The sequence below is a fragment of the Cupressus sempervirens genome, chromosome 9 (assembly GCF_028749045.1).
Source record: "Cupressus sempervirens isolate cs-2001-9-10 chromosome 9, ASM2874904v1, whole genome shotgun sequence".
Classification (NCBI taxonomy): Eukaryota; Viridiplantae; Streptophyta; class Pinopsida; order Cupressales; family Cupressaceae; genus Cupressus; species Cupressus sempervirens.
In genome coordinates this window covers 526,009,977-526,037,161 of record NC_143126.1, presented here as the reverse complement: position 1 = coordinate 526,037,161, position 27,185 = coordinate 526,009,977, and the positions used below count along the sequence as shown (strand labels likewise).

At 35.8% G+C, this 27,185-nt stretch overlaps 1 protein-coding gene across 4 annotated transcripts in view; it reads left to right on the top strand.

Moving 5' to 3' along the window:
• The window catches only part of LOC149539666 (aspartokinase 1, chloroplastic-like), a 93,061-nt gene extending 66,844 nt beyond the window's left edge, over positions 1–26,217 (top strand). For 2 of the 4 annotated variants that reach the window (XM_089800888.1, XM_089800890.1), the window contains exons 10-15: positions 23,901–24,020; positions 24,186–24,278; positions 24,419–24,535; positions 25,116–25,232; positions 25,538–25,600; positions 25,704–26,217. In XM_089800888.1, the coding sequence (XP_089657014.1) occupies positions 23,901–24,020; positions 24,186–24,278; positions 24,419–24,535; positions 25,116–25,232; positions 25,538–25,600; positions 25,704–25,832 (639 nt within the window). In that variant the 3' untranslated portion in view covers positions 25,833–26,217. Of the gene's footprint in view, positions 1–23,900; positions 24,021–24,185; positions 24,279–24,418; positions 24,551–25,115; positions 25,233–25,537; positions 25,601–25,703 lie in introns of all 4 variants that reach the window. The other 2 variants (XM_089800889.1, XM_089800887.1) reach the window with 1 other exon arrangement.
• The last annotated feature ends 968 nt before the right edge of the window (positions 26,218–27,185 follow it).

The following is a 27,185-nucleotide window of genomic DNA, read 5'->3' as shown; positions in this document are numbered from 1 at the left end:
TTGCTTGTACTCTATTGGGTCTGCAAAATCAAAATCAGCAGCACATACACTCAACCTTTTCAAGTTAGTTTTTATAGGGGTTAGCATAGGCTTGCAATCCATCATACCAAATCTTTTCAAAATATCTATAGTGTATTTTCCCTGACTCGGGATAATTTCATTAGATCTTTGCCATACTTCTAACCCAAGAAAGTAATGCATTAGAACTAAGACTTTCATTTCAAATTCAGTAGTTAATTTTTTCTTACATCTAATGATAAGACTTTCATTACCAGTTAGAAACAAGTCATCCACATATAAAATCAGAATTAGCATTATATCATTAAATACTTTGAAATAAAGATTAGGATCAGCATCACTCTTACAAAAATACTAAGCTTACCAAATATTTGTCAATTCTTTCATACCATGCTCGAGGGGCTTGTTTGAGTCCATTATGAGCTTTATTTAATCTAAATGCATGCGATTCCCTTTTATGGATCTCATAACCTTCTAGCTGCTCAATGTAAACTTCTTCCTCAATGGTGTCATTGAGGAAAGCAGTCTTTACATCCATTTGGTGTAACTTCTAACCTTTAGCTGTAGCAATGGCTATTATAGATCTAATAGAAATATATCTAGCTATAGGTGTAAATGTTTCCTCATAGTCTATGCCTTCCTTTTGAGAAAAACCATGAGCTACAAGTTTAGCTTTATATTTCTCCATACTACCATCACTGAAATTTTAAAATTTAAATAACCATTTGGACAATACAGTAGACTTACCTTTGGGTCTTAGTACAATCTCCCATGCATCATTCTTGATTATGGATTCATACCCTTTATCCATGGCGTCTTTCCATGCTTGCTGGTTCATGGCTTCTTTAGTGCTAGGTTCAAACTCGATAAGATTGCCATCGATGCAATCTAATTGGATAACTTTTGAGGTCTCCTACTTTTTGTGAAGCTGCCTTGGGGAGCTGTAAACTTTTCAGCTTCTTGAATGGTGTTCGTCACCCAAAGTGGTATTTTCTTGCTCACTTTCATGTCTCTTGGTCCATTAGTAGGATCCATGAGGGTTTTGCATACTCCCTTTGAAACTCAACATCATGGTCAACGAGCATATCTTGATTATCATTGACATCATTTTCATCCTCAGTTAATGAACCTTTAGATTTCCTAGTTCAAAATTCTCTTAAAAATAACATCTCTACTTACCTCAATGTAATTCTGTCCTAGAATGTAAATTCCAAATGCTTTGGAATTTCCGATGTAACCCACAAGTATACCTTTCCTACCTGAAGGTTCCAATTTGGTTCTCTTCTCCTTGGGAATGTGAATGTAAACTGGGCTCCCAAAGATTCTCAAATTGCTGATGTCTAGTTTGGTTTCTATGAGGGCTTCTTCCATAGTCATATCTTTAAGATACTGTGAGGGCACTTGTTCTGAATATAGATAGCAGTCCTGCTGCTTCAGCCCATAGAAACGTTTGTAGGTTTTGATCATGAATCATTGCTTTAGTTGCCTTGATAATGGATCTGTTCTTTCTTTCAGCAATACCATTTTGCTGAGGATTGTAGGGAACACATAACTCCCTCTTGATCTTTGCTTTTACAAAAAATAATGAAAGCTACCCGAGGTGTACTCATTTCCATTGTCAGATCTAAGAACTTTAATTCATTTCTGGGATAAATTTATAGCTAAAGATTTAAACTCTTTAAATCTATTCCAGACCTCATTAGATTCTTTTGACATTAAGAAATAAATCCGTGTTTTCCTAGAAAAGTCATCTATGAAGGTTACATAATATAAAAATCCACTAGGAGATGCAACAAACATAGGACCACATAAATCAGAATGAACAAGAACTACTTTCTCCTTAGATCTAGATTCACTTGTATGAAAAGAGCCTTTAGTGTTCTTTCCTATGACACAACCTTTACATACATCATTATGAACATAACTGTGTTTGGGCATACATTTAACCATTTTCTCAACAATAGGAAGAGCCCGATAGTGCAGATGTCCAAGTTTTCTATGCCATAGATCGCTAGACTTGTGTGATGCATGAATGAGAGCTTGAAATGGTTCAGCTGAGAGCTTGTAGAGACTTTCAAACCTATTACCAATTACCCGAGCTGATTTGATGTTGGAATTCTTAGGCCATGCAAGCACCCTTCCTTCCGTAAATGCAATTTGATAACCTTTATCGTTTAGAGCAGAGATAGAGTGTAGATTTCTTTTAAGTCCCGGTACAAATAAAACATTAGAAAGCTGTAAGGAAATTCCAGAATCAAGTTAAGAGAGGTGTTACCAAAACCTCTTACAGGATATTGAGCATCATCACCTATGACAACATGAAGGTTAGATTCCTTTTCAATCAGATCTGAAAGTTTATCTGTATAATCAGTAATATGGCTAGATGCACCACTATCTATCAACCAAGTATCACTATTAGTAGGAATGTTACTTGATAAAGTAGAAATAAAGAGGAAGTCTTCCTTATCTTCTTTGCCGGCAACTTCAATTAGGTTTGCCTCTTGCTGATCAAGTTGAGCTGGACATTCCTTAGCATAGTCACCAGACTTGTCGCATCTGAAGCATCAGATATGAGAGAGATCTCTTGGTTTCTTCCTTGAGTTGCTAGCATTAGTCTCAAGATTGTTTTTCCTTTTGAATTTATTTTTCTTCCAAGGACTACTTTTCTTCTTGACTGATTGGCCAACAAGGACTTGAATTTTCTTCACAATGAGAAGTCTTGATTCCTCTTACTGTAAGCCTAGATTCTTCTTGAATCAGCACGGAGAAGATCAAATGTAGGACGTTTACCTCTTCTGCTTAGGCTTTGAATGAATGTCTCCCAAGAGTGCAGAAGACCATTTAATTTAGGCATGACAAGATCCTTGTCCACCACCTCACCATCAATGGCATTTAGCTGATGTTTCAATTCTGAAATCCTCACGAAGATTGCCATGACAGATTCACCATTTTCCATCTTGATTTGAAGCAATTGTCTTCTCAATGTAAGCGCCCTGATCATGTTGTTGATCTTGTACATTCCTTCCAACTGTCTGAACATTTCTCGGGCTGTGGACATCTTGGAAATGACAGGGACAATATGGTCTCTGACTGAATCTATTAGAATCTTCACCTTGATGCCCAGAAAATGCTCTTTGTTTTTTGGCAATCAGTGGTACAAGTTCTTGAACCTTGTGTCAGCTTGCAAACTCATGCCCTGATAATCATTCTTAGTAATTGTTCCCATGTTGCTTGTGCATAGCATTTTTCCGTCTTTGCAAAGGTACTACTTCAGCTATTTGGCAATATCAAGATAATGATCTACAGTTGTACTGCATGCAGGCTTGCTTTCAATTGTAGGTTGGACGTCTATATGCACATAGGAATAATGCCAAAGTCCAGGGACCAAATGCTATGCTGTAGAGGATTTATTTTCATAGTGTGAACAAATTGATGATTTTCCTGCCCTGGTATATTCAGTGTAAGACACGAGACATGCAGATTACCCCTTTCCTTGCTGTAGCTCTATGTTACCACTTTTGTCCTTTCCTGATTTGATAATTGTTTGATAGGCCTGGCTCTAGGCCCTTTTTCCCGCAGTATGACCAACTGCAGTTTATTGTCCTGGGCTGCAATTTCTGCTGCAGGAGCTTGATACTGAGAGGGGTTTACTTATAGGTCTGGTGATTTATCTTCTCCCCTGTTCTTTGTGGATTTTCTCCAACTTCTGGATGCAATCCTCTCTTCCATTGTATGCTCATCAAAACTTGTAGCTACAGAAACTTCCCAAAGCGCATAAAATGGCGTTTTGTCTGATCAACTACATCTGAGGCTGATTGTAAGTGAAAGTTATATCTGCATGGATGCAAGATGCTGTGGGGATGGTTGTTGAACCTGTTCTCTGGCCGTGTGTATCACACAGTTGTGTAGGGCTTTCAAATATTGCAAGTTTCAATGCTGTAAGGAATGTGGTCCATCAAGATGAAGGTATGACTGATTTCGCTATGATCAGCAAGGATATTGCAGAATATTCAATGAGAAAGTCAATGGGTTCATCTTAGCCACATTTGCTGGCTTGATTGTAGTGAGGAGTAGTTTGTGGGAGAGCACTGTAATAAGTTGTGAAGCTTTTGTGATTCGCTTCTCTTTGTAAATGGAATACATTGTTTCACAAGTGATCTTGAAGTAGATTAGTCATCTGGGTTTCTTGATCTTGGAGACCTGCAAGCCTTGGTCCTTTTGGTTCACAGTTTTCCTTTTAGTTTTCCTTGCAGGTACTGCCTTTGTTGCCCATCTGGAGTGGTCACCAATTCTGATTGGTGAGAGGCCAAACAATTTCAATAAAATCACATTTCTCTTCCCTGTAGTCGTTGGATAGACTAAAGTTCTTCCATACATCTGTGAACTGATAATTTAACTTATGCCTTATCTCGTGCAAGATGAGTTGATAAAGGTGTAGAAGATCAACCAAATGTGTTTATTCTCGCATGTGTATACACTGCTAAATGGATTCACTTGTGGAAATATTTATCTGCTGCCATATTTTTGTGCACATACGAGAGTTGGTCATCATCTTAGACAGAGGTTCCTTGAGTAGCCAGTATGCCATGAACTCAGTGACAAATCTTTGGTTTTCTGACTGGTTTAGTCATGCTATTTTATTTTTTCTTAAGTTGTCCAGTTTAGGAATCCTTCAGGATTACTTATTTTGAAAGTTGAATAAGTGTTGCTTTTAGTACTTCTACTACCCCAAAGGAGGAGAATTAGAAATTAAGGAGTCCTGCATTATAGTTTTTGGAGGATGGAGGTTCAGTCTGACTAGATATGGCTGTGCAAGGCAAAATGACTTTGAAGAGAAAACATTGAATCTGGCACAGCATCTAGTTTGTTACCAGCATTTGTGGGACCAAAAGCCTTCTAATTAGTAAGATGTAATCACAGCTTGAATCAGTTTTTAGTGTTATTAGTTATCTTAGTTACATAATGTTCTCAAAACTCATCCATGTACTTCCACTCTTTAGATGACCCATTTAAGCAAGGAACAAATTGAACCAGAGTTGCAGCAACCAGGTTGTTATGGCAGAAAAGAGGAAAATGTGCACTGACTGATCTGGATGCTCAAGATATTGAAGTTAGACAAGAGTATATAGCACAAGTGATGGGTTTGAACGCAGTTGACCTCATCATAGGACGGGATGGGTTCAACTGCAGTCAAACTTGTCCCAGACTGGAGAGGAAGAGAAAGTACATGTTATTTGGGAAGATAAATGATCCAGAGTCATTGAATTTGGTTCCAAGTGTCCCTTGGGCTGCTTTTTGATGCTCTAGTTCTCTTGCTTCTCTTTTCATTGAATACTTCTAAGAGAGGTCACTTTGTTCTTTCATTTTTGTTAGAGAATTTGTTGAATGAAGCTATTATTGCTTCAGCCTATGATTGTTAGTGGATTGATAATGTGATGGAAGTTGTGCAATATCAATTTGGAGTTGTATGACATTTGGAAATGGCTGATCATAGAAACGAGTGTCAATGAAGGCCTTGAGAAGGTAGCAAACCATTTGTAACAGTTGATGAGATAGTGGCTTGAGTTGACACTCATTCTTTTTGATTTGTCACCTGCATTGCATTTCTTCAGGTCATATGGGTCTTTTATTTCAATTCTCTCTTGTTATTACGCTCTTCCTTAAATTACTAAGCACACTTTGATATTTAGACTTGTTACCATAGGAAATTAACATAAGGTTTGTCTAAGTGTACTTGAAGCTCTTTAAAATGCTGTCTGAAACAATTGTGTATTTGCTAAGCACACTTACATTACTAGATTTGAGATCCTAGGAATTAGTTTGGGGTGGATTTCACAGACCATGAGATACCCACTCGTTTCAGGCAGTAGCTACTGTAGATTCGTGAGAACTGTTTTATTAATTCTGCAAGAGAAGACTGACTCTGTCAATCAATTGAGGTCAAAAGGGTTCATGCTGGTGGAGAAAGGTGTGGTATATGCACTCCGTTTATGAATCACTCAGTAGGATGTCAGAGTTCTTGAATTTGAAGACCATAAGTTGAAAAGGATAAAGATATATTTTTTTGTGAAAGTTGATTAGTAAAATGTGCGTTTTGGCACAAAATACAGTCTTATGTAAATTTGATCACATTATTTTTTCACTAGGTAAAGTAATCATTTAGAGTTGAGCTATGTTGAATACTATTTTAAATTTTTTTATTGGTCAGTAAGTTGAATAAAAAATTCCATTACGATAATTTATTCTATTGTGTTTACAAACCAAATCAAGAGTTGTTTATATTACGTGTAGTTTGAAATGAGAATTCACAAGGAGTGTAATTTTATTATAGATGGAATGCTTGCCGAGTAGTGAAAAGCCTGCAATCTAATTCTCGGCGAGAATTTGACCACTTCTACTTCCCATAAAAGTTTGCCGAGTTTTTTTATTATAGAAGGCCCAACATGCAAAAATGTGCATTTAGACTCATTTTTCCGTGCTTTCTTTGAGGCCCAAGTCACAACCATAGCTTGTTCAAGGTCAACGACATAAAGAAGAGGAGCAAGTCAACTAATAATCGCCTTAATGACCTTGCCTTCGTGCAATATAATTTTCGTTTGCACATAAAAAAGGTAGAGAAAACACCATTTGGCTCAATTGATTTGGATGATGTTGATCTTTATAGTCATTATACATCACAAGAGCAATGCTCATTGTTTACAGAGGATGAGATCGATGATTTGGAGAGGCAGGCTATAGAGGCTAGGGGTTGATTTGGATTCACATTGGATGGTGTTGAGGAGGATGAGGAGGTTGAGAATGATGAAAAGTCATTACTACTGCCAATAACATCTACTTCCAAGATGGAGGTTGAGACACAACCAGTCATGCTGAATCAGGAGGCATAGCCACAATAGATTCCTAGGACTAGGCTTTCTAACTTTCCGTTAGTTTTGACTAGACATGTGAAGAGAAAGTTGTAAACTATTTTAATTTTGTATTTATTTATAGTTTTACAAAAAATAATTTGCTATTTTGAATGAATAAATGGAAGATATATTGATGAGGCTAAGGAAGCCTATGGGACTTGCTAACTAGCACACACCCTAAGAGTAGGGTGCCAATAATCTTAATCAAGCTATAACTTAAGCTGTCTGCCTCTAAAATATCCACATATCTAGAATGGATGTCATTGTATGTAGAGCATTCCATGACAAAACGACTCTCTTTCTCTACCACATCCATGTTGCAGAATAGGCACATACGCTTTCCCCAATTCCTTTTTTGGTATCAACCATTGGCCTATCTTGGACCTCAAACGGTTAGAGCTAGTTCCAAGCTAGGTTAAATATTTTAACAATATATTTTTTTCGTCCATTTGCCTGGACCATAAGATGCTTAAATTTTTCCCATGCAAACTTTTTTATTTCTTCATTGTTGTTTGGACACTTTTAAATGCTAGCATCTTAGTTTTTCATCCACTTGTCATTTTGCTTCATCCACATGTTCTTTCTCTTATCTAGTCTTCCTCCATAATCAACTTAGATCAATGGTGTTTTCCATATTTTGGGTTTTCTTTATATAACTCAACAATCAAATTATTGCCAAAGCCTCTAATGGGAAGATGCCTGTTTGTGCCAATAAGATCCAATAAGGTATTGTTGTTTTAGTTTTGAGGCTTCTGATGATAAGATGTTTCCAAATTATTTTACTTGTTTCCATTTCTGATTTGACATGCTGCTGCTCCAAATTTCACATCTATTAAGGATCATTAGGGTGACCAAAACCCAAACAACATTTTCTTGGTCTTCTAATTTCACAACTCAACAATCCTACACCTATTTTCTAAGGATTACACTGCTTTCCAACCCCCTTGAGTTCTTGTTTTGCCTGTTTCCCACTCAGTTTGTTCTGAAAATTAATTCCCAGATACTTGAACTCATTCACAATCTCCAGTGAATTTCCTCTAAAAAAGGAGCATGTTTGGAGTCTTCCTATTTCTTTTCAAAGAGCAGATCATCACTTCGGTTTTACTGGTGTTAAATTGTGTCGAAACCTCGTGATAAAAGATTTCAAAAATCTTAAAGTGTTCTCTCATTGCATTGCTACTTTGGCAAATAAAATGAGATCGTCTGCATAGAGAAGTTGTTTTATCACATAATTAGCGAACTGGACTTCCTTTCCTTTTGTTTTGTTTAGCCATTCTTCTGACTTATTACTATAGAGCCCAAACGAGGTTGGAGAAAGTGGGCACCCTTGTTTGGCCTCAATATCTCTACCAAAGCATTCTAACATCCCATCTATGCTTCTGATCATAGCCTTGACTTGCCCATAAAGTCTATGTACCACAACACCATCCTCCTTAGGAATATCTTGTTCTCCCATTCTATCCCAAAGCTTGTCGCATGGTATCATGTGAAAGGCCTTTTTGAAGTCTACAAAATAGCAATAGGCCTCTACAGCTTGGGTGTACCATAATTTTCCAACAAAGATTCTAAGGGTAACACCATGATGGATAGTGGAATGTTTTGCTCTAAAATGAGCCTGCCCCTTAGCCCTTTAACCTTCTATTTCTGCCCATCTGGTGATTTTTTGTTCTACCATGCTACCAAAGAGCTTCAAAAGGAGGGGATTAACCATGTAGTTTGGCAATTTGATGGGTTATTTATGTCATTGCTTTTGTGAAGGGGTTTCACAACTCCAATTGTCTAGTTTTCGAGAAATCCCTCTTTATTAACATCATTGAAGGTATGATTGATATGAGGTGCAAGAATATCAATTCCCTATTTTAAATGTTCAACTTGCAGTTGGATATCTTGTACTTTTCCCCCAGCCAACCTGTTTGTGCCTTGATTAATATCTTCAATATTGAAAATTTCAGTTGTGACATTGATTATCGGAGGACTTTGTTCACCTTGTTCACGCTCATATAACATCTTTGCATACTCAAGCCATTGAGACCTAGTGATGCTATTCTCTATTTGCTTACTTTTTCGTTGCAGTCCTTTAATAAATTATATAGGATCTTATTTGCAAGATTAATCAGCTCTAGCCTTCTTAGGTGAGCACCTATAGGAAAGAGTGCACATATGCAAAGAGAATAATTTTTGTCAAACTATGTCATCACTTGTTAGGTGCATGTTTGGTTTGGTGGACATGCCTCATAAAAGAGGCAAGTTTATTTTGAAAACTTAATGCTCAATTTTTAGGTGTGTGCTTGGGATGAAGGATACACCTCGATAAGTAAAATTCAAACCAACTTCAAACCCATTGTGGTTGCCGAAGGGCATGGGTGCATCTTAGTAAAGGAGAAATCAAATATTGAAAAAATCATAGGGTAAAAATGTGTCTTGTGTGCACCTCATCATAGGGATCTTTCCAAATTTCAAAAATTATGTTATTAATTGTTTTACATATCTATACAAGAAAAACTAAAAGTGGGAATTTAATATTTGTTTTCAAGTATATTGGTGTGTGTATTTCAAAGTATGTGCTAATCAAAGAGATCCAAAATGTCAGAGTAAATTTATCAAGGCTCTTTATAGGGTTGCTCATGAGTGTATGTAAAGTGAAAGTGTATGCTTATCAAAGGCATTTAAAATGTCGAGGTAATTTCTCTAGATTTTTTAGTGTATTAGTCATGATTAGGGGAATATTTGTAGAATCATCGAAGTGATTTAGAGTCGCCCACTCATAAGTCTATTTTTGGCTGTGTTTTTTTTGTGTGTGAAGAAAATAGCATAAATTGGATATCTATTTTTAGTTGCAGCTATTCATAGCCCTTGCTATTTTAACATGGGGAGATTCTGCTATTCTTACCATTTGCATATTATACCTCTGAGCAAGCTATTTTTAGATGTGTTGCCATGCGAGAGATTTGAACATAAAGTCATACTTCATAATAAATCCAATCTACAATTTAATTGGAGGTTGCAAAATTTTATTTTAATATTAGAGGATAGAATTTTATAATAAAAATTGCATTCCATGCAACAAATTATTTTTAGAGTAGAAGTAGCGATTAGCTTTTTATTTATATTCATCAATAGCTTTTTAATACAATATAAATAAAGGCTAATTTGTACGTCATTGGGAATGGTAATTGGGTTTGCATAGTGTTAAAATTGTTGTTCATCGAGGATTGAATGTTACTGCTGTCCAACATTTATCATTAACTCAATGAAATTCATAACATCCATCTCACTTAAAATGTTTATTGAGATCAAAGTAATGAGACTCGGACTCGGCAAGGGTAACTCGACTCGTGACTCGACTCAGACTTAGCAAGGGTAACTCGACTCATGACTTGGCTCAGACTCGCCAATGACTCGGCAAAGTGATAAAACCCTTGAAATTTTGAGATTTTTTAGGATTTAAAGAACACTCCATGCACCCATTATTAAATAAAGCTTAAAGACAACAACATCATGAAATCGAAGGTAATTTAATCACATACTTAAACATACATCGATTACATAAGTACAAAGGTAAATTGCTAAATACTAAATAGTAGCTGAAGGAAATAGAAAACATAGATATATAATATCCATGAAACCCATCAAAATGTATATCAAATCCATGAAATCCATCACATCAATAGTCATCATCAATGTTCCAATCATATGTTAAACAAAAAGTTAAAACAAGATTATGACTATGGCGCCTAGTCCTCATCCTCAGCCTTAGTTAATCTATAATATGCCTCTTAGTAAGGCGTCTAAGGTAGGTCCTGGATGACTGACTAGCCATAGCCTCAGCCTTTGAGATGCCTCTAGGATCAACTGTAGTCTTTGCCAGTGCCTGTGAGGTGCCACAAGGATCAACTATAGCTCTCTGCTCCTCTGTTGCCATAGCCACGACCTCAAGATCTCTGTTTTCCTCGTCAACCCGATCTAGGTCCTCATCATCAAAAACAGGATCAGTAGCCTCAGTAATCCACTCAGATTCTAGATCAACCTCGTCTATAGTAATCAGAGAGGTGTCACTATCCAAAATCTCCCTAGTCATAATGTGCGGGTTGTGATGCACAAAGACTAGTTTATTCATTTTTTTCATAGAGAACCTGTTATGCCTCTTCGAGTGGGTGTGCTCGAACATGCTCTAGTTGCGCTCACATCTAGAAGCGCTACTTGGCTGGCTCAATATGCGGATGGTGATTTGTTGAAGGTTTTTGGTTGAAGGCCCAAACATTTGCCACCATCTATTTGAACGTTGGAAAAGGAAAAGAAAAAAATATTAGTCTCATTTCAACCTTTAAAGCTAGAAAGTTAGAAACTAGATAGTATATATGTGCATCACTGCATATTGTATAAGGTTTAAGTTGCAATTTTTACCTGGCTGCAATTTTGTACGACCTTTGCAAATTTCACCTGAAAAATTGGGCCCTGTTGCATTATTATAGGCATCCATCTCACGCAATATATTTGTGGCATTAGTGGCCATTTTCGATATCACACTGTATAGGCCACTAAGAACCTCCTCATCTGCCTTGAAATCATCATGGAAATGGTATGCCAGATTGAGGTAATATGCTATTGCATGGATGGGTCTATGAAGCTTATTTTGCCATCTCTTATCAATTATGTCCCAAATAGGGCCATACTTGTCCTCAACTCCTACATATTTGGCTCTAGTAACCTCCTTGGCCCTATCCATGCCCTCATATATGTAGCCCATAGCGGGCTTCTCCCTGTCAACAACTCCTAGGAGGGCTACAAGGGGCTCAATGATCTACAAAACAATTAAACTACAAAACAATTTAGTGAACGATGAAACATTGCAAAGTTGCACAATGAAAATAAAATAAAAATATGTATGAGATAAATTAATTTATAAATTAAGACCTAAGCTTTTAAAATATAAATCACCTCCGCAATCTCCTTACATGGCTCCCAAAAACCTTCTTCATCATGAATGCATTTTGTTGCATCTATCCCTGTAGGGGTTGTGGCAAAGGTCGAGGAAGTCCATTGTGGACTAACAAACATTTACCTCAAAGGTAACCTTGAACTCAACAAAGATTTTAGTGTGATAAAATTAGAGGCAAATCTTGTGATACCGGGATGAGCCAAGTCCTTTCCCTCCGTGTATTCCCTCATAATGCTGAGGACCAAGGTATGATTATAGATGAACTTGCAAAGATTTTTGGCCTTACCGCGACATGATTTCACCCATTCAATCTTGCCAATATCTTCTAATATGAGGTCGAGGCAATGGGCTGCACATGGAGTCCAAAAGATTCTTGGGTGTCTCTCTTGTTAAATCTAAAGCCTAGAAATCAACGGTGATAAGCAGCAGTAAGAAGGAGCCAAAATCAAACCAATAAACACCAGAATTATTCTCGAAAAACCCAACCACACAACACAAATATATCTTTATTGATAATGAAATGTTCAAGTGTACAATATCCTTTGCTTGATGCGAATATATAAAATATGAGACTCTTCACATTATAACCGAAAGGTCTCTTGAGATTCCCATAACTCCTATAATTAATCATAACTCTTCAAATATTCATGCCTCGATACATGTGAATGACACATGTCATTTGCATTTAATATTACACATTAAACATAAGTGTCCTTTTCAGTTGAAGGTGACAATAACAGTAATAACATCCAAATTTTGAGAGATAAAGATCTCTATTACAGCTACCATCTTCAACACTCCCTCTTAGCCAGAGAGAGATCTTTAGCTGAACGGTTACACAAAGCTGCAACCAAAAAATTTCAACGATAAATTCTGATCATACGAATTCAAAACATAATTCATGGAGTTACTCAGTATGAAAACTTGTAATAATGAGTCATATTCATGGAATCACTCAACATGAAAACCTATAACAATTACTCATATTCATAGAATACTCAACATGAAAGGATTTGTAAGAGTCACAGCTAAGCCTTTATTCACGGACTCTCATAACGTGAGCTGTCAGGGAATCTTTCAACATGACATCCAACTCCCATCATGGAATCTCTCAATGTGATGACATCATGGACTCTCTCAACATGATGTTCACTATTGCATAGTGAAAGAATTATCATAGCCAATCTTACAATCTCATTTATTCACACAAGAATAGAGATAGGCATAATAAAAGCAAGACTTGGTTCTATTTAAGTCTCAAATTTATAGATAACACAAGTATCACAATCATAAATGAGAATGAAGGGGATTTCTTAAGCACTTCCTCTTAATTATGAAGCCTACCTCTAAAGCTAAAATCTCCCTCTAAGTTCAACATCTCCCAGAGCAACCTATTGCCTTTCTTGTTGCATCCTGCAACAAAGAGAGATTAAACGAATTTATCATAAAGATTAATTGAAGACTATTTTGATCATTAGAAAACAGCAAAAGAAATCTCCCTCTCAAGCTGAAACATTTCCCTTCGGATGCAAAGCAACACTCTCATCTTAATACATCTTGTTGCATCCTACAACCAAGAGACAAAAATCAACATACTATTTCAAAACATTATGATCTATATAAAAATATTTTTCCTCTATCTCTATGTTGGTGAGAAACCATTATTCTCTTTCTACAACTTCATAATTATAAAATAACCTACACTAATCAGATCAATATTCAAGGAAGAAAAGCTTAGCCCTTTGATTTCCCCCAATGTTATTATTAGCTTTATTAACTTTTGATAGGCCTTCCTCTGCAACTTTATTCAATGCATCAAAATCCGGAACTCACAAGACACATATTGCTGATTTCAATGGCTTTTTATATAGATTCTCCATTTTAATCCCAATTCTTTACTTGACGTCTTTCAAACATATTTGCTTTCGAAATCATGCAGATCATGCATGTCCCAAAACATTAAGAACAATAGTCATATCATGAACAAGAGTCTCAAATAAAACAACCACCATTAAAAACCATATATAGGAAAGGTAGAGATATTATAAAGACCCCCCCTCTGCAACATCTACTACTAGGCAGTCAAATCTTACAACCAGTTTCTCGTCAATTACCATACAACTGAACGCACAAAATGACCCGAGATCTTTTCTGATGAATGACAACACTCACAGTGTTGAAAATAAGGAAAAGGTCTGACTATGAACATTAAGTTTAAATGAAAACTTGAGACAATCAATGCAAATGAAGAGACAAAAAATGTCATGCAGACACACGACACCTCAATGCAATTGAAGTGTTGTACACAGAAGACAAAAAACTTACCAAAACACACTGCCTAACTATTAAAAATGTAGCAACCATACCTCTTGCATGCGTAATGAGCACTTTGCCATGCGAGCTAATCCTCGATAATCATAACCAAAGATGAGCTGGCAAGGACCAAGAATGATAATATTTGTAACCGATGAGGACAAAAAAATCGATAGTCTCTATAGACAATTGTCAAGGATGTCATGATACAAACAATAATATAGAAATATTAACAAATACAAAAGAAAAATTGGCACATGAACCTGGCAAGACGTTAGATGACAACAAATAGCTCACAATGCAATCATCCTTCCACATCCCTGAGATGAGTATGTAGGAACATATCTGAAATGAATAGTCTTTCATGCTTGAAGCATTTCTTTACTTCACCAATTCTGCAGATAGATGCAGATTAGAATAAAATGTATTTGAACTTAGTGCTCAGGCTTTTCTCCACAATGAACTGCAAAAAAAAAATGAACAACACAGAAAAAAAAGGAGAGAAGGAGAACTTCAAGCCATAGAAAACAAACACACATAGTTTCCAGAGGGAAATCTGAACAAGGAAACCATCGATAGCTATCAAAGATAATCAAAGACTCAGAATGATAATTTCATATTCACTGACACAATCCAATAAAACATGTGATCCTGCAACTTCAAAGCCAGATTTAGTAAGCTAAACTACCAATACAAAATTCATGTTTTCACATAACTATGAGATCATGATCAAGGTAAACATTCAAAAGAAGCAATCACCATGCACACAAAAATAGATAGCATGGATTTTGCAGAAGCGCCTTAGCTATCATTATTGCCATTTGATAGCGTCATCAATTGATAGTGACACATTTCTCACAGGTTTGACTGTTAGCTTATGTTGTTGTTCATTCAAAACACCATGCAAGAACCCATAAAACTTTCAATCGTGCCTGGCCAATAAATATCTAAAGACACAATAAAGAAAAAAATGTTAACCTTTCTAAGCTGTTATCTAGGCTAGCACTGATACCATGTTAAATCTAAAGCCCAGAAATCAATGGTGATAAGTAGTGGTAAGAAGGAGTCAAAACCTAACCAATAAACAACAGAATTATCCTGGGAAAACCCTTTGAGAATGAAGGGAAAAACCCAGCCACACAACACAAATATATCTTTATTGGTAATGAAATGTTCAAGCATACAATATCCTTTGCTTGATGCGAATATATAACAATAGGAGAGACTCTTCACATTATAGCTGAAAGATCTCTTGAGATTCCCATGACTCCTATAATTAATTATAACTCTTCGAATATTCATGCCTCAATGCATGTGAATGTCACATGTCATTTACATCTAATATTACACATTAAACATAAGTGTCCTTTTTAGTTGAAGGTGACAACAATGGTAATAACACCCATATTTTGAGAGATAAAGATCTCTATCATAGCTACCATTTTCAACATCTCCATCAGAAGTTTTCCTGCAGCAATTTTAAATTAGTTAGTAAACAATTAAAATTTAGATGTGTTAAAAAAATTATAATTTTCAAAATTTAAAATAAAAAATTTAGAAACTTAAAAGCTAAAATTTTACCTGCAAGAACATAATTAGCTGCATTATCAGTCACCACCTGGGCACCATTCTCTTCCCCCACCTCGCTTATGACCTCCTCAACACCATTCTCTTCCCCCACCTTTCTTATGACCTCAATAGCCTCACACAAGTATTTTGCATTTTTGACATGTAAAGAAGCATCTATGGACTTCAAAAACATGGGGGATCCTAAAAGTGAAAATAAAATAAAATAATAATCATTGAATAATCAATAAAACATTAAATTTTAGACTTTGAGTAGTAGAGGATGATGAATTACCTCTGCAGAAACAAGAAAATTTAGGAGAGTCCTATTCCTCTTATTTGTCCATCCATCCGTCATAATGGTACATCCCCTTTGGCTCCAAAGCTTTTTATGGTCCTCCAACTCAAGTTTCATCTTCTCAACCATTTCTAGTAAGAGGGGGCCGCCCAACTCATCTTTAGTGGGGGCTTTAAACCCCACACCACAGATGAAAACCGCATCAATAATACCTTGCCAATAAGGAGTCCTAAATTAGAATATTTCAACATCAAGTAAAAATTATAAAATTTTATTTTCAAAGTTGAATTTAAAAAATTAAAAGTAAAACTTAAAACTTAAAACTTAAAACAATCAAATATAGATGAGGTTGAACTAATTGGCTGCTATAAATGGAATGTTGCAAAAAAACCAAATCTTGCAAATTGCTCTTCTTCCAGCTTAATGGATCTCCCTATTCCTGCCTAAGCGCTCAAGTGAGGGTTGTGCACCAAGAGTGGAATGTGGTACAAAAGAATTGTCCAACCTAGATTTTTTGACTCTAGGACGAAAGGTAATGCCAATACTACTATCAGGGGCAGCGCCACTAGTAGTGCCATGAATAGATGTAGAAGTAGTAGCACTAGTAGAAGCACTAGGACGATAAGGGGGAAGGGAAGAACTTTCTCCAACACAACCAATTGAACCTAGGGGTGTAAATGTAGATACATAAGTAGTTCTAGAGGAGGGTGGATGGGAAATGGAACCAATCTGAGCTAACTCTGCTAATTGTTTTAGTTTTAATTTCTTTTCTTGTTCATATTTTTCTAAGGCAACATAACAAAAACGTTGAGCCTCAGTAGTTGCAACTTTACAAGGCTCAACATCATGACCCTATATGCCAGTAATATGGTATTTCAATCTATCTTTTCCCCCACTATTAATGGTCTTACAAAATAAGCATTTTGTTTGAATTGTACCTCTACCCAGAAAGTCTATGGTGTATTTCCAGCACTCGTCTTTTTTATTGCCTTTAGAGAGCTTGGGTTTTTTAGCTGGAGGAACCATTATGAGTAAGGAGGAATGTCAAGGTTGCTGCAATAAGACATTTTAGACCAAAACTACCATTTAAGCATTGTATTTTGTGAAGATCTAAAGTAAAACAAAACCCATAAATGTATAGAAAAAAATAATCCAAAAAACCCATAAGCATAGAGAATTTTTTTTATCTAAATTCAAAAAATCAACTCTTATCTCTTTGAAATGAGTTGATAAGTGTTGAGAAGAGCTCCTATAAACTCCTTGATGATGTAAAGGCAAGTATATAGCTGCTCCAATGCCACAAATGCAAGCTTTTCTCCTCTTCCTTTCAGCTGGTTGCAAAACAATGGCACTCTATTTCTCTTTCTTCCTTTCTCTCTCTTTCTTCTTCTCACAATAGTGTTATGAAAGCGCTTTTAGGGTTATAAGGAAAAGAAAGACAATTTTTTTTTTTTAAAAGCAACTATTTAAAAAAAATAAATTTGTCAACTCCAACTTGCTTGCTGCGGCCGGGTCACGACTGTCGTGTCCCGTGACTCACAAGTTAGGCAAGTCACTTAACTTGACGTAGCAAGCCAAGGTCACGGGTCAATTTGACTCAGCAAGCATAACTCGACCTGCTGACTTGGGGTGAGTCTCGTTACTCTGATTGAGATGTCTTGTTATGCATACAAAGGGCTAAATTTCTTAGGTGAATTTGCAAGCTTTTTACCGGGGATTGGTTTGAAGGTGTAGATCGTGGCTTTGTACTAATCCCTATATTAATTTACTGCAATGTCGTGTTAAGGTGTTTTAATTATATGAATCTGTATGTATACTTGCATTGTTTAGTCTCTGCTCTAAAGTTCTAAACTAAACAGTATGAATGTGAAACAATAGAGATTTCTTTCAGTCAAAAAATCCGGCAATCTCATATCTAGTGTTGATGTGCTAAATTGCTTTGTGCTCTCAATTACAAAAACAAAAAGAATGTTTTCTTTATTGTGTTACTAATTCACAATAATCCCATAGAACACTGACAAAGTTTGTAAATAAGTACATATTGTGAAGTTCAGGATAGTTGTTAGTTTAAAGAGATCTTCTTTCTATAATTTGAACGGTGCTTTTACGACATATCTGCTTCCATTTTATGTTGCATTGAAAGGTTCAAGTTTTAAAACTAACATGTCATCACAAAACAGAATGTTAAGTTGAATTGGTTATAAATCAAATGGTGATTAATGGTTGATGGCAGTGCTTATTTATTCAGACAAGTTTATCTCAATCATTTTGGGATTTATTTTCTGTCAACATGATTCCAGGTTGGATTAATGTTTGACAAGTTTATTGTCCTATTTATAATATTGATATTGGGCAACTTTTAGCTGTGCATCAGTTTGACTATCCACTGACCTGAATTTTGTTTTGGGCTTCATAGTAAAAAATACATGCAAGATGTTGATCATTGGGAATAGGAGACGCGATGAACCAAAACAGTCTGGCGACATTTGTTGACTGATACTAGATGGAAGGTTTTGTAACTTTATCGATTTAAGTTATTATCACCGATTTATATATGTGGTGATGATTCTTGAATTTGATTGCATCTTATATTTGAGAATTGGGTTGTTATTTTCCCATTGGTGAGATTAGAAGTCTGTTTAAGATATCTGAATTTTTGTTAGGTGAGGGGAATAACAATTTCCCTTAGTTGATTTTTGTAGTTGCCCTTTTTCCCATTGATTTGAGTTGTTAGTTTAGGGGTAAGTAAGTAAAATCTTCAGTTAACTATTTTTTAAGACGCCATAAAATTGTGTATCTCATTTTGTGTTATTCTCTTATTATTGTCTGCAACTGGTTGACAGATCTGACAAGTTTTATTGTCTTGTTATTGATTCCTAGCCAATTTTGGGAAATTGACAATTGTATTTTTATTGTGTTTCCAAATCTGGAACTGAGCCTTGTAAGCAAAAGTCTGGCATAAAAAACTAGTCATTATGACAGCATAGTGAATGGCTTTTCCCTAGCGGAAGAAGTGACAGTAGCGGATGACAATGATCTATTGGAATCTTAGGTTATTTAGGAAGTTATGATTTTCATCAATTTTTGATTTATAATTAGCAGAAGAAATAGTAATAATTATAGGTCATGGTTAGGGAGAACAGCATAATGATAATAGAAGTTTAACTAACTTTTTTGTTGATTTGTCTAATCTGTACAGGTCACACTCTTGAGTAAGATGCATGCCTGCCTATCTTTCATTATGTACATCTGTGCTATAACATGTGATATCCATTTATCATATTAATGAAACAAATAAGTAGACACAATGTTACAAAGCAAAAGACTAAAGAGATGTTGTGTAATGACCCGTACTAGTAGGCCACTAAACAAACCCTAAATTTAATACACTGCTAAAATATATTGCTGGAATAAAAGGAACAATAGTGCCAATGTATCCATTCAATGAAAATCAAATGTTTTTACAAATGATATGGCAAATTTCAGCACCAAAACATTATGACATAGCAGATTACAAAGAAACCCTAACTGGCTGTATACAATTGAGAACTTGTTCCAACTACAGATTGAAATAAAGAACCTGGATTGATCAAATGGTGGAGACTGAATGCTGTAGATGATATGGTGAAAGTGCAACTCCACTGGAAACTCCAAATCAGCAATTAAGCACAAATGAAAGGATTGAAATATCATTCCCCCAGCTGCAATAATTCAGGTGATCTCTCACACCCTCAAAATTGCGTACCAATTGAGAGTTTTCGTTCTCAATGGCCAATTGTGACTATTTGTAGAAACCCTAGGCTCCACAACGCACATAAGTAAAAATCAATAATAAATCTCGATGATAGGCAATGAGCCCTCAATGCCTATTTATTCTTTTCTTTGATAGGTCGGCCTCCTTTTTTTTAAAAATTTTTTCTCCGCTTCTTCTAGCAACCTCTAGAAGATTTTTATTTTTATTTTTTTAATAAAGTTACCTTGTAATCGATAACTTTATAATTAACTCCTCCAAAAAAAATGGGATATTACATGTTGTGAAAGTTGAAACAATTGAGCTTCCTTGTGACTCTTTATCTACAATGAATAAGTTAAACAATATCATGATGGCCTCTGTGGACTGTTACAAGAGTTGAAATGATTGATCTTCTCTATGATTCTTTACCTTTTGACAGTCAAGCTTAGCAATGTCATACCAGGGTGTATCTGACCTCTAAAGTTAAGGATAAAGCTAGTGTCACTCTCCATATGTAGAACTTGATGTTTTGGTCTTTAGGTGGTTGTAATGCTAATAAATTCAATGAGGAAGATCACACAAGTTTTTTTGTGCACTTGGATGGTTAATGCCTGATCTACATAGATCGCCCTATCCCACTAGAAGTGTGTGCGCAAAATCCAGTGGAGATGGAATGATGACCTTTGAACTATTGTGGACCTTTTGAAAATATCCTAATTATTGCAGACCAAAAGATGTTAATCGGCATTACTACAAGCCATGTGAATGAGCTTGCTGGTATTATTCAGTTGTATTTTGAGAATCCACCTGCATCAATTATATCATTGTAGAGTCTTAAGTTGGTACAATTAATTTGATTGATCCAAGACTGTTTATGGGTGCTCAAATTTTCTCCTAGGATGGCTATAGCCAAAAAGAGTTTGTGGACTAAAATAAATTTTTTGATCTGGCCGGATTGAAAGCAATTCTTTTTTACTGGTCACAAACTTCTTGTACCATCAAGATGACCTTTTCACTACATTTGAAGTTGAAATTTCAAATGAATGTGACACTTTCATAATTGTACCATGGCTTTTTTTGAGTGCTTACTTTGTGTTGGATCTTGCTATTTTAAGCGCAGGGCTGCCCCGATTTTTCGTCATTGCTTTGCAATGAGTTTACAGGTGATCGCAGTACAGTTTCTTTTATCCTACATAACTGGGACAGTCTTACCTTCTAGGTTTGATTTGACCGTTCCCTTTTCCACTGGTTTTGTTGGAATGACCTTCAAATTAGTGCTGAAATGGTTGGCATCCTTGAGGGTACTTGTTGTTAAGAGTTCCATCTTATTCTGTATGTAGCAGAAAATATTGCATCTGTTATTCTTTTGTATGGATTTTCTAACTTGTGAGATGTTAACACATGATTATATTAGAATGGAATGGGGATTTGCTGGCTTGGGTTTTGGAAGACTTTTAAGCTTTGTTTTGTAGATCAGAGAAAAATATTCTTTCTATTTTGCCAATTTCAGAGGCAGTTTTAGTCATATTTTTCCTCTCCAATTGTGGTGCTTACTCTTTTCTATACTTGCACGTACCTTGTAATCATCTTGGAACCTAGATTGTACTGATCACTTCAAAGAGACAGGTTTCCTTGCTTACATGGATGTATTTATAATGCTCAAGTTGATTTATTGTCCAGTTTAATACATGTTTTGATCTGACAAATATGTTTCCAATCTTTCCTCATGTGTGTTCTATTGTGTCATTCTGCCCTTAATATTTTGTAAATTGATGTTTCTGAAACATAAGATGTGTCTTTTGACAATTGAATTACAAAATTATGCTCCCACCATTGAGACAAATAATTCTTAAATTGTAACTTCAAGGGAGTGTCAACCCACATGTTTGATTCTTATTCAAATTCCTCCTTGCATGAATATGTTCATTTTTCTTTGTGTAATGTACCCTTTTTGGCTTCACCTTATATTTGCCTTAAATTCACAAACTCAAAGTGGAACAAGAGTATAATACAGTTAGAGATAGACTTCTTACTCGAGAATAAGATAAGATAACCCTGTTATGGAAACCTGCAACCAGATTAGACAATAATTTAGAAATAACTCATAAAATACATCAAATTCTAGGGTTAGGACAGAATTGTCAATAAAACTTTGCTTTTCCCTAGGGTTAAAAACATAATTATATGATATAAGTAATCTCATTGATGGAAATTTCTTGGTATTTTCTTCAAAGTGAGGTTTTCCATCATATAACCCATCATAAAGTCATCTTGGCTCCTAGAGGGCACCAGTAAACTGCCCAGTCCAACTAAGCTTGAGAGTAAGCCATATTCACAATATGGCATACTTGCCCCCATCCCACAAGCGGCAGGAATATCCAACAATGGACCAATTCGTCCCCTTAGGTCACAAAATCCACAAGCAGCAGGAATATCCAGCAAAGAAGCAATTCCCCACCACTCCCCTGCCCCGGGGTCAAACATTCCACAAGTGGCACATTTATCCATGATGGATCATTTCCCCTCTTGGGTCAAACATTCCACAAGCAGTAGGAATATCCACTGATGGACAAATTCCCCCCTTGATCCAACCAATTGACCTCTTGGCCCACAAGATGCAGGCATGTTAAATGATGGACTAATTCCATCTCTTGGAGTGGTGTATTTTAGTTCAGAAGAGCCAGCAAACCACATCTCCCTATCTTAACTTCTCCAACTCATATGTTCCCTCTCTCTTTTCTTGGTTGGTTTCTGGCAACCATTTGCTGTTCCTGTTGTCGGATTTCCTTTGTATGTTTCCTCAGTCCCTTTGACCTGTTTGTGGTCACTCATTGGACATTAATAAATTTAATCTTTATCTTTATCTTTATGGAATAAATATATGCACATATGTAACACTTGATATAAGTTTTAACCATATTGCAATCAATAGCTGGTAGTGCATATAACAGAGTATCTAATGCACTATTATCTATTACTGCACACAGGCAGATTGAATGCATAAATTCTTAGGTTCCATACAGAATTATGGATGCAATGCCAACAACTCTATTCATATCTGAAGTCTGATTTCTCATATCAGATTGATGTCTTAGATCAACCTCTTTTATCAAATGGATTTATTCTGCTTGGTCTGCCCTTAGCATCTGAATCCTATTTTTCTGGCCCTCTTTCCATTTAGAATCCTTGGGTCTCTACATGAAGGGAGGCGATTGCATAAAAGGGAGGTGTTGACTCAAAGGTGATGACTCTTGTCTACAACCCTTAGCAAACTTAATGTTTCCATCTCTGAATGCTTGATTGCTAATTGTTATGCTTGACTTTACCGCCTTATCAACCTCTATTGCTGCCTTGTAAACACTTCCTTAAACATCAATTGCTGCATATTATGATTGCTTCCATCTTATGGAATCGCTGGCCTTTTTCTTGTCTGACTATTTTTGCTCAAAAATCGTATCTGGCCGAATGTCCTTATGTCCTTCTATTGGACTTGGAACCAGGAAGGTTATGACTACCCTAAATTGCTGTTGTAGGGTCTGATTTGTTACTGCCTTCTGCTGCTGATTAATTTGTGTTTTTCTGTCTGATGCTGCTTGTATTATCCCTTCTTCTTCCTCCCTTCTTGGAGTCTATCCTTATATCTTTTCCCACAGAATGGAAGAGGCAGGTCCCTTCCCGTAGCATCTCATCCATCCTCTTAACCACACCTCTTTGTTAACATAATTAATTCTTAGATTTAATTAACTGTTATTAATGGGTTGGTATCCATTAACCACTCATATTGATAGTGGATCATCCTTCATTAATCTCTTCTTCGTACTAATGGATTGGCCTTAAATAATCTTAACTGCTGCCAACACCATTTAGGATTTGTTATTCTTCTGTTGGAACTGACCATGTGTATGCTGGGTGAAGTTTGATTTGATAAAATTGTGAACTCTTAAATAAGACAATTTCTTAGAGAAATGTCTATTATATGTCTGGGATATGATGCTTTGGTTTATATCTGTTCAGCATTTGAAACACTGGGTTTTTATGCTACTAATTGATGACAAGCTTCTGAGGATGTTTTTTAGTTGTATGAGAAAATCTAATTCTTTAATAACTTTTGTAATTTACCTTTAGGTTTTGCATCCACAATCGATGCGGCCTGCAAGAGAGGGTGATGTTCCTGTAAGGGTCAAGAATTCTTACAATCCACAAGCTCCAGGCACACTTATCACTAAAAACAGAGATATGAGCAAGGTAGATTGAATATTTTAATTTTTTGATGTTTTAGAGAAACATTTAAGATTGAATGGCATTAACAGATGTAGCTAGAACATGAAAGGAATCTCTGTTATGCTTCCTTGGGAAAATGTAGAGATTTACACATAAGTGCCTCTAATATGAATTGTGTTTACCTTGCAGGCATTGCTGACAAGCATTGTGTTGAAGCGCAATGTTACAATGCTCGACATTGTAAGCACACGCATGCTAGGTCAATTTGGGTTTCTTGCAAAGGTAGGCTGTATAACACGTGAGTTAATAGGAGAAATCATACATTGCATATTTAAATGTTGCTTAAATTATTGCTTCGTTAAATGCTGCTGAGTTTAAGAAAGTGCTTCTACCTTTTCATGCTATTTATCCATTTAATGTAGGTATTCTCTATATTTGAAGAACTGGGTATATCAGTTGATGTTGTTGCCACTAGTGAAGTCAGCATATCCCTCACATTGGATCCATCAAAGATTTGGAGTAGAGACCTCATCAAGCAGGCAAGACCTCATCAGGTTTTGTGCATTTTTTGTCATAGGAGATTGTGCTTTGTGATTATTACTACTAGACTTTTTATTGTGAAGTTTGGAATATTAATCTCAAGTTGCCAAACCCACTACACCAATGGTGATTTAATTTTTAGCTCTTGTTGATATTGGAAAGGGTAACTGAGATTCTTGATTAGTTTTTATATTGTTTGGATTGTTTTCAGGCATAGTAAGCAGCATAGTGTTTCCTTCACATCCGGCTTTTGTTTTATTTCATTGAATTTATGGCTTTTATTCCATGCTCGTGATAATTTCATAATATGACTCACTGTATACATATTTTGTCTATCTGTTGTTTGTGATGTATGTAGTATCTCTCCTGTGTCTTAACCCCTTTTTTGTCATGTATTGAACATCCTGAGACTATATATGGAAGTTTCATATCAACTTGGAAAAATTAGGAATGATTGCTGTTCATAAGTTTGTTCCATGTTGGTGTATATAAATCTTGATGTGCAGAAACATAGAAAACATTTTGTTTTCTACTTTTGTTTTTGTTGGGGCATATCTCCTGATGTATCTGACTTGACAGGAATTGGATCGAATGGTTGAAGAACTTGAAAAAATAGCTATCGTGCATCTTGTTCAGAATAGGTCTATCATATCTTTAATTGGAAATGTTCAACGTTCATCTCTCATACTGGAGAAGGTTTAATCTCTTATTTGAAGCTCTTATTTTGCATATTTTGTCTTCATGGGATAACTGCATAGAACTTTTAGGTCAGATAGGTTGTGCTTGTAAATCCTTTATATACGTATTCAATGAAATCTTGGAAGGGTCCAATGAAATAAGCCTTTATAAGATTTATTTAAGGGACGAGTGAAAAGTACATCACAGGACTGGATGAAAATTTTATTAATTAAAAGATCAAAGCTAACAAATGAACTTATCGAGCAGCATTCACTGCAACATCTCAATGGTTTCTTATATTGTAGTTTTGTTTGAATTTGCAGGTATTCTGTGTGCTTAGGTCCAAGGGAGTAAATGTACAGATGATTTCTCAAGGAGCATCTAAGGTCTGATATTCTTACTGACAAATGACCTCATTTTTTGTTGTCTTATTGCAAGTCTGTGGTAGCCATGCTTAGGATTTATTGACTTCTTGACTCTTTGTTGCAGGTAAATATTTCTTTGATTGTTAACGACTCTGAGGCTGAACAGTGTGTCAAGGCCCTTCATGAGAAATTCTTTCATCGAGACGTTCTTTTGGAAATTGAAGAAAATGGCAATGGAAGCTGCCTGTCTTGAGCAACAATAAACATCGGCCACTTGCATAAATGTTTGTTGGCAATGTAACCCAGATAAAGAATAGCTTGAATTTTGGAATTGTAGAGTCTTCTGCAGAAGCAGCAATGCTTAGGAGGGGAACAATATATGAAATTTTTCTTTAACTCAATGACAGTTTTGAAGTTTTTCATTAAATATTATTATTGTCTGTGCCTTATATTGGCATCAGCGAAATTTTTTGGAGCGTGTTCGATCGGAATTGGCAGAAGGCGGGTGAGTACTTACTGGTGTAGTTTGAAGGAATATGATCTGCGATGTATGAAATAATATTCCATTTTATTGAGGAATATTACTACTTGTCACTTGACTGATGCTCTTTCTTATTCATTCATGGTGTATTGTGGCAGATTGTATGAACGTTCACGATTTAGATGAAATTGCTGCTTTGCATACTTCTATATTACGATGTATTATCTTTATTAAGGCTTGGCTATCAATATTACAGCAATTTCAGCGTGAGCACTAAACAACTGTGTTCTATCTATAGGATTGATCTATGGCCAAGTTGAAAATGATACCAACGTATCATGTTTTTTGATGTTTGATACGATATTCATTTTGGAAGTGTTTCACTTATCTTAGTAATTTCTTTTCACATTCAGGGTTTGTTATTTGTGCCACTCTTCTGGTGGTTGACAGGATTTCCTCCATGCGGTGCTTTAGTCACACGCGTCCCATTGTGATGTTGATGTGGTCTTTTATGTGGGTTATTAATCTTTAGCATTGGCTGAAATCCAATGTTTTCATGACGGGCATGAGAGAAAGCATTGGTTTTCTATTAATTTGAGGGTCGGATTAGCCGAAAGAGAACCGAGAAGATCCCTCTTTTCTGGGTTCAACTCTCAATTTATTACCCTTTTATAACCACGTGCCATTACATTCATTCATTTACTAAATGTGATAACCAGCTAAATTGAAGGATAGCTTAGAAAATCTAGTGTAACAATATGTCAAGATGGGGCAACAGGCCTCAATTTCAGGATGATGGGATTCTATACATATACAATTTTAAATGTTAGTTATGAAACTATGTTTTAGTATAACATATCAAATTGAAATATTTGAACATTACAAAATTGTAATGTGAACCAAAACTATTGAACATTGAACAAAGAAGCATATCACATAACCAATAGTAACATTCAAAAGTCATAGAAATTAATTACGTACCCAGTAGCAGCATGGTTGTAGAATGGGGGTGTGGGGACGTCCCAAGGATGGGTACCTGGAGGTTTTTATTATATGAATCTCAACACCAATGTTAATAAAAATAAAATTAATTGTATCAATAATTTCAGGGGTTCATTTTTTTGT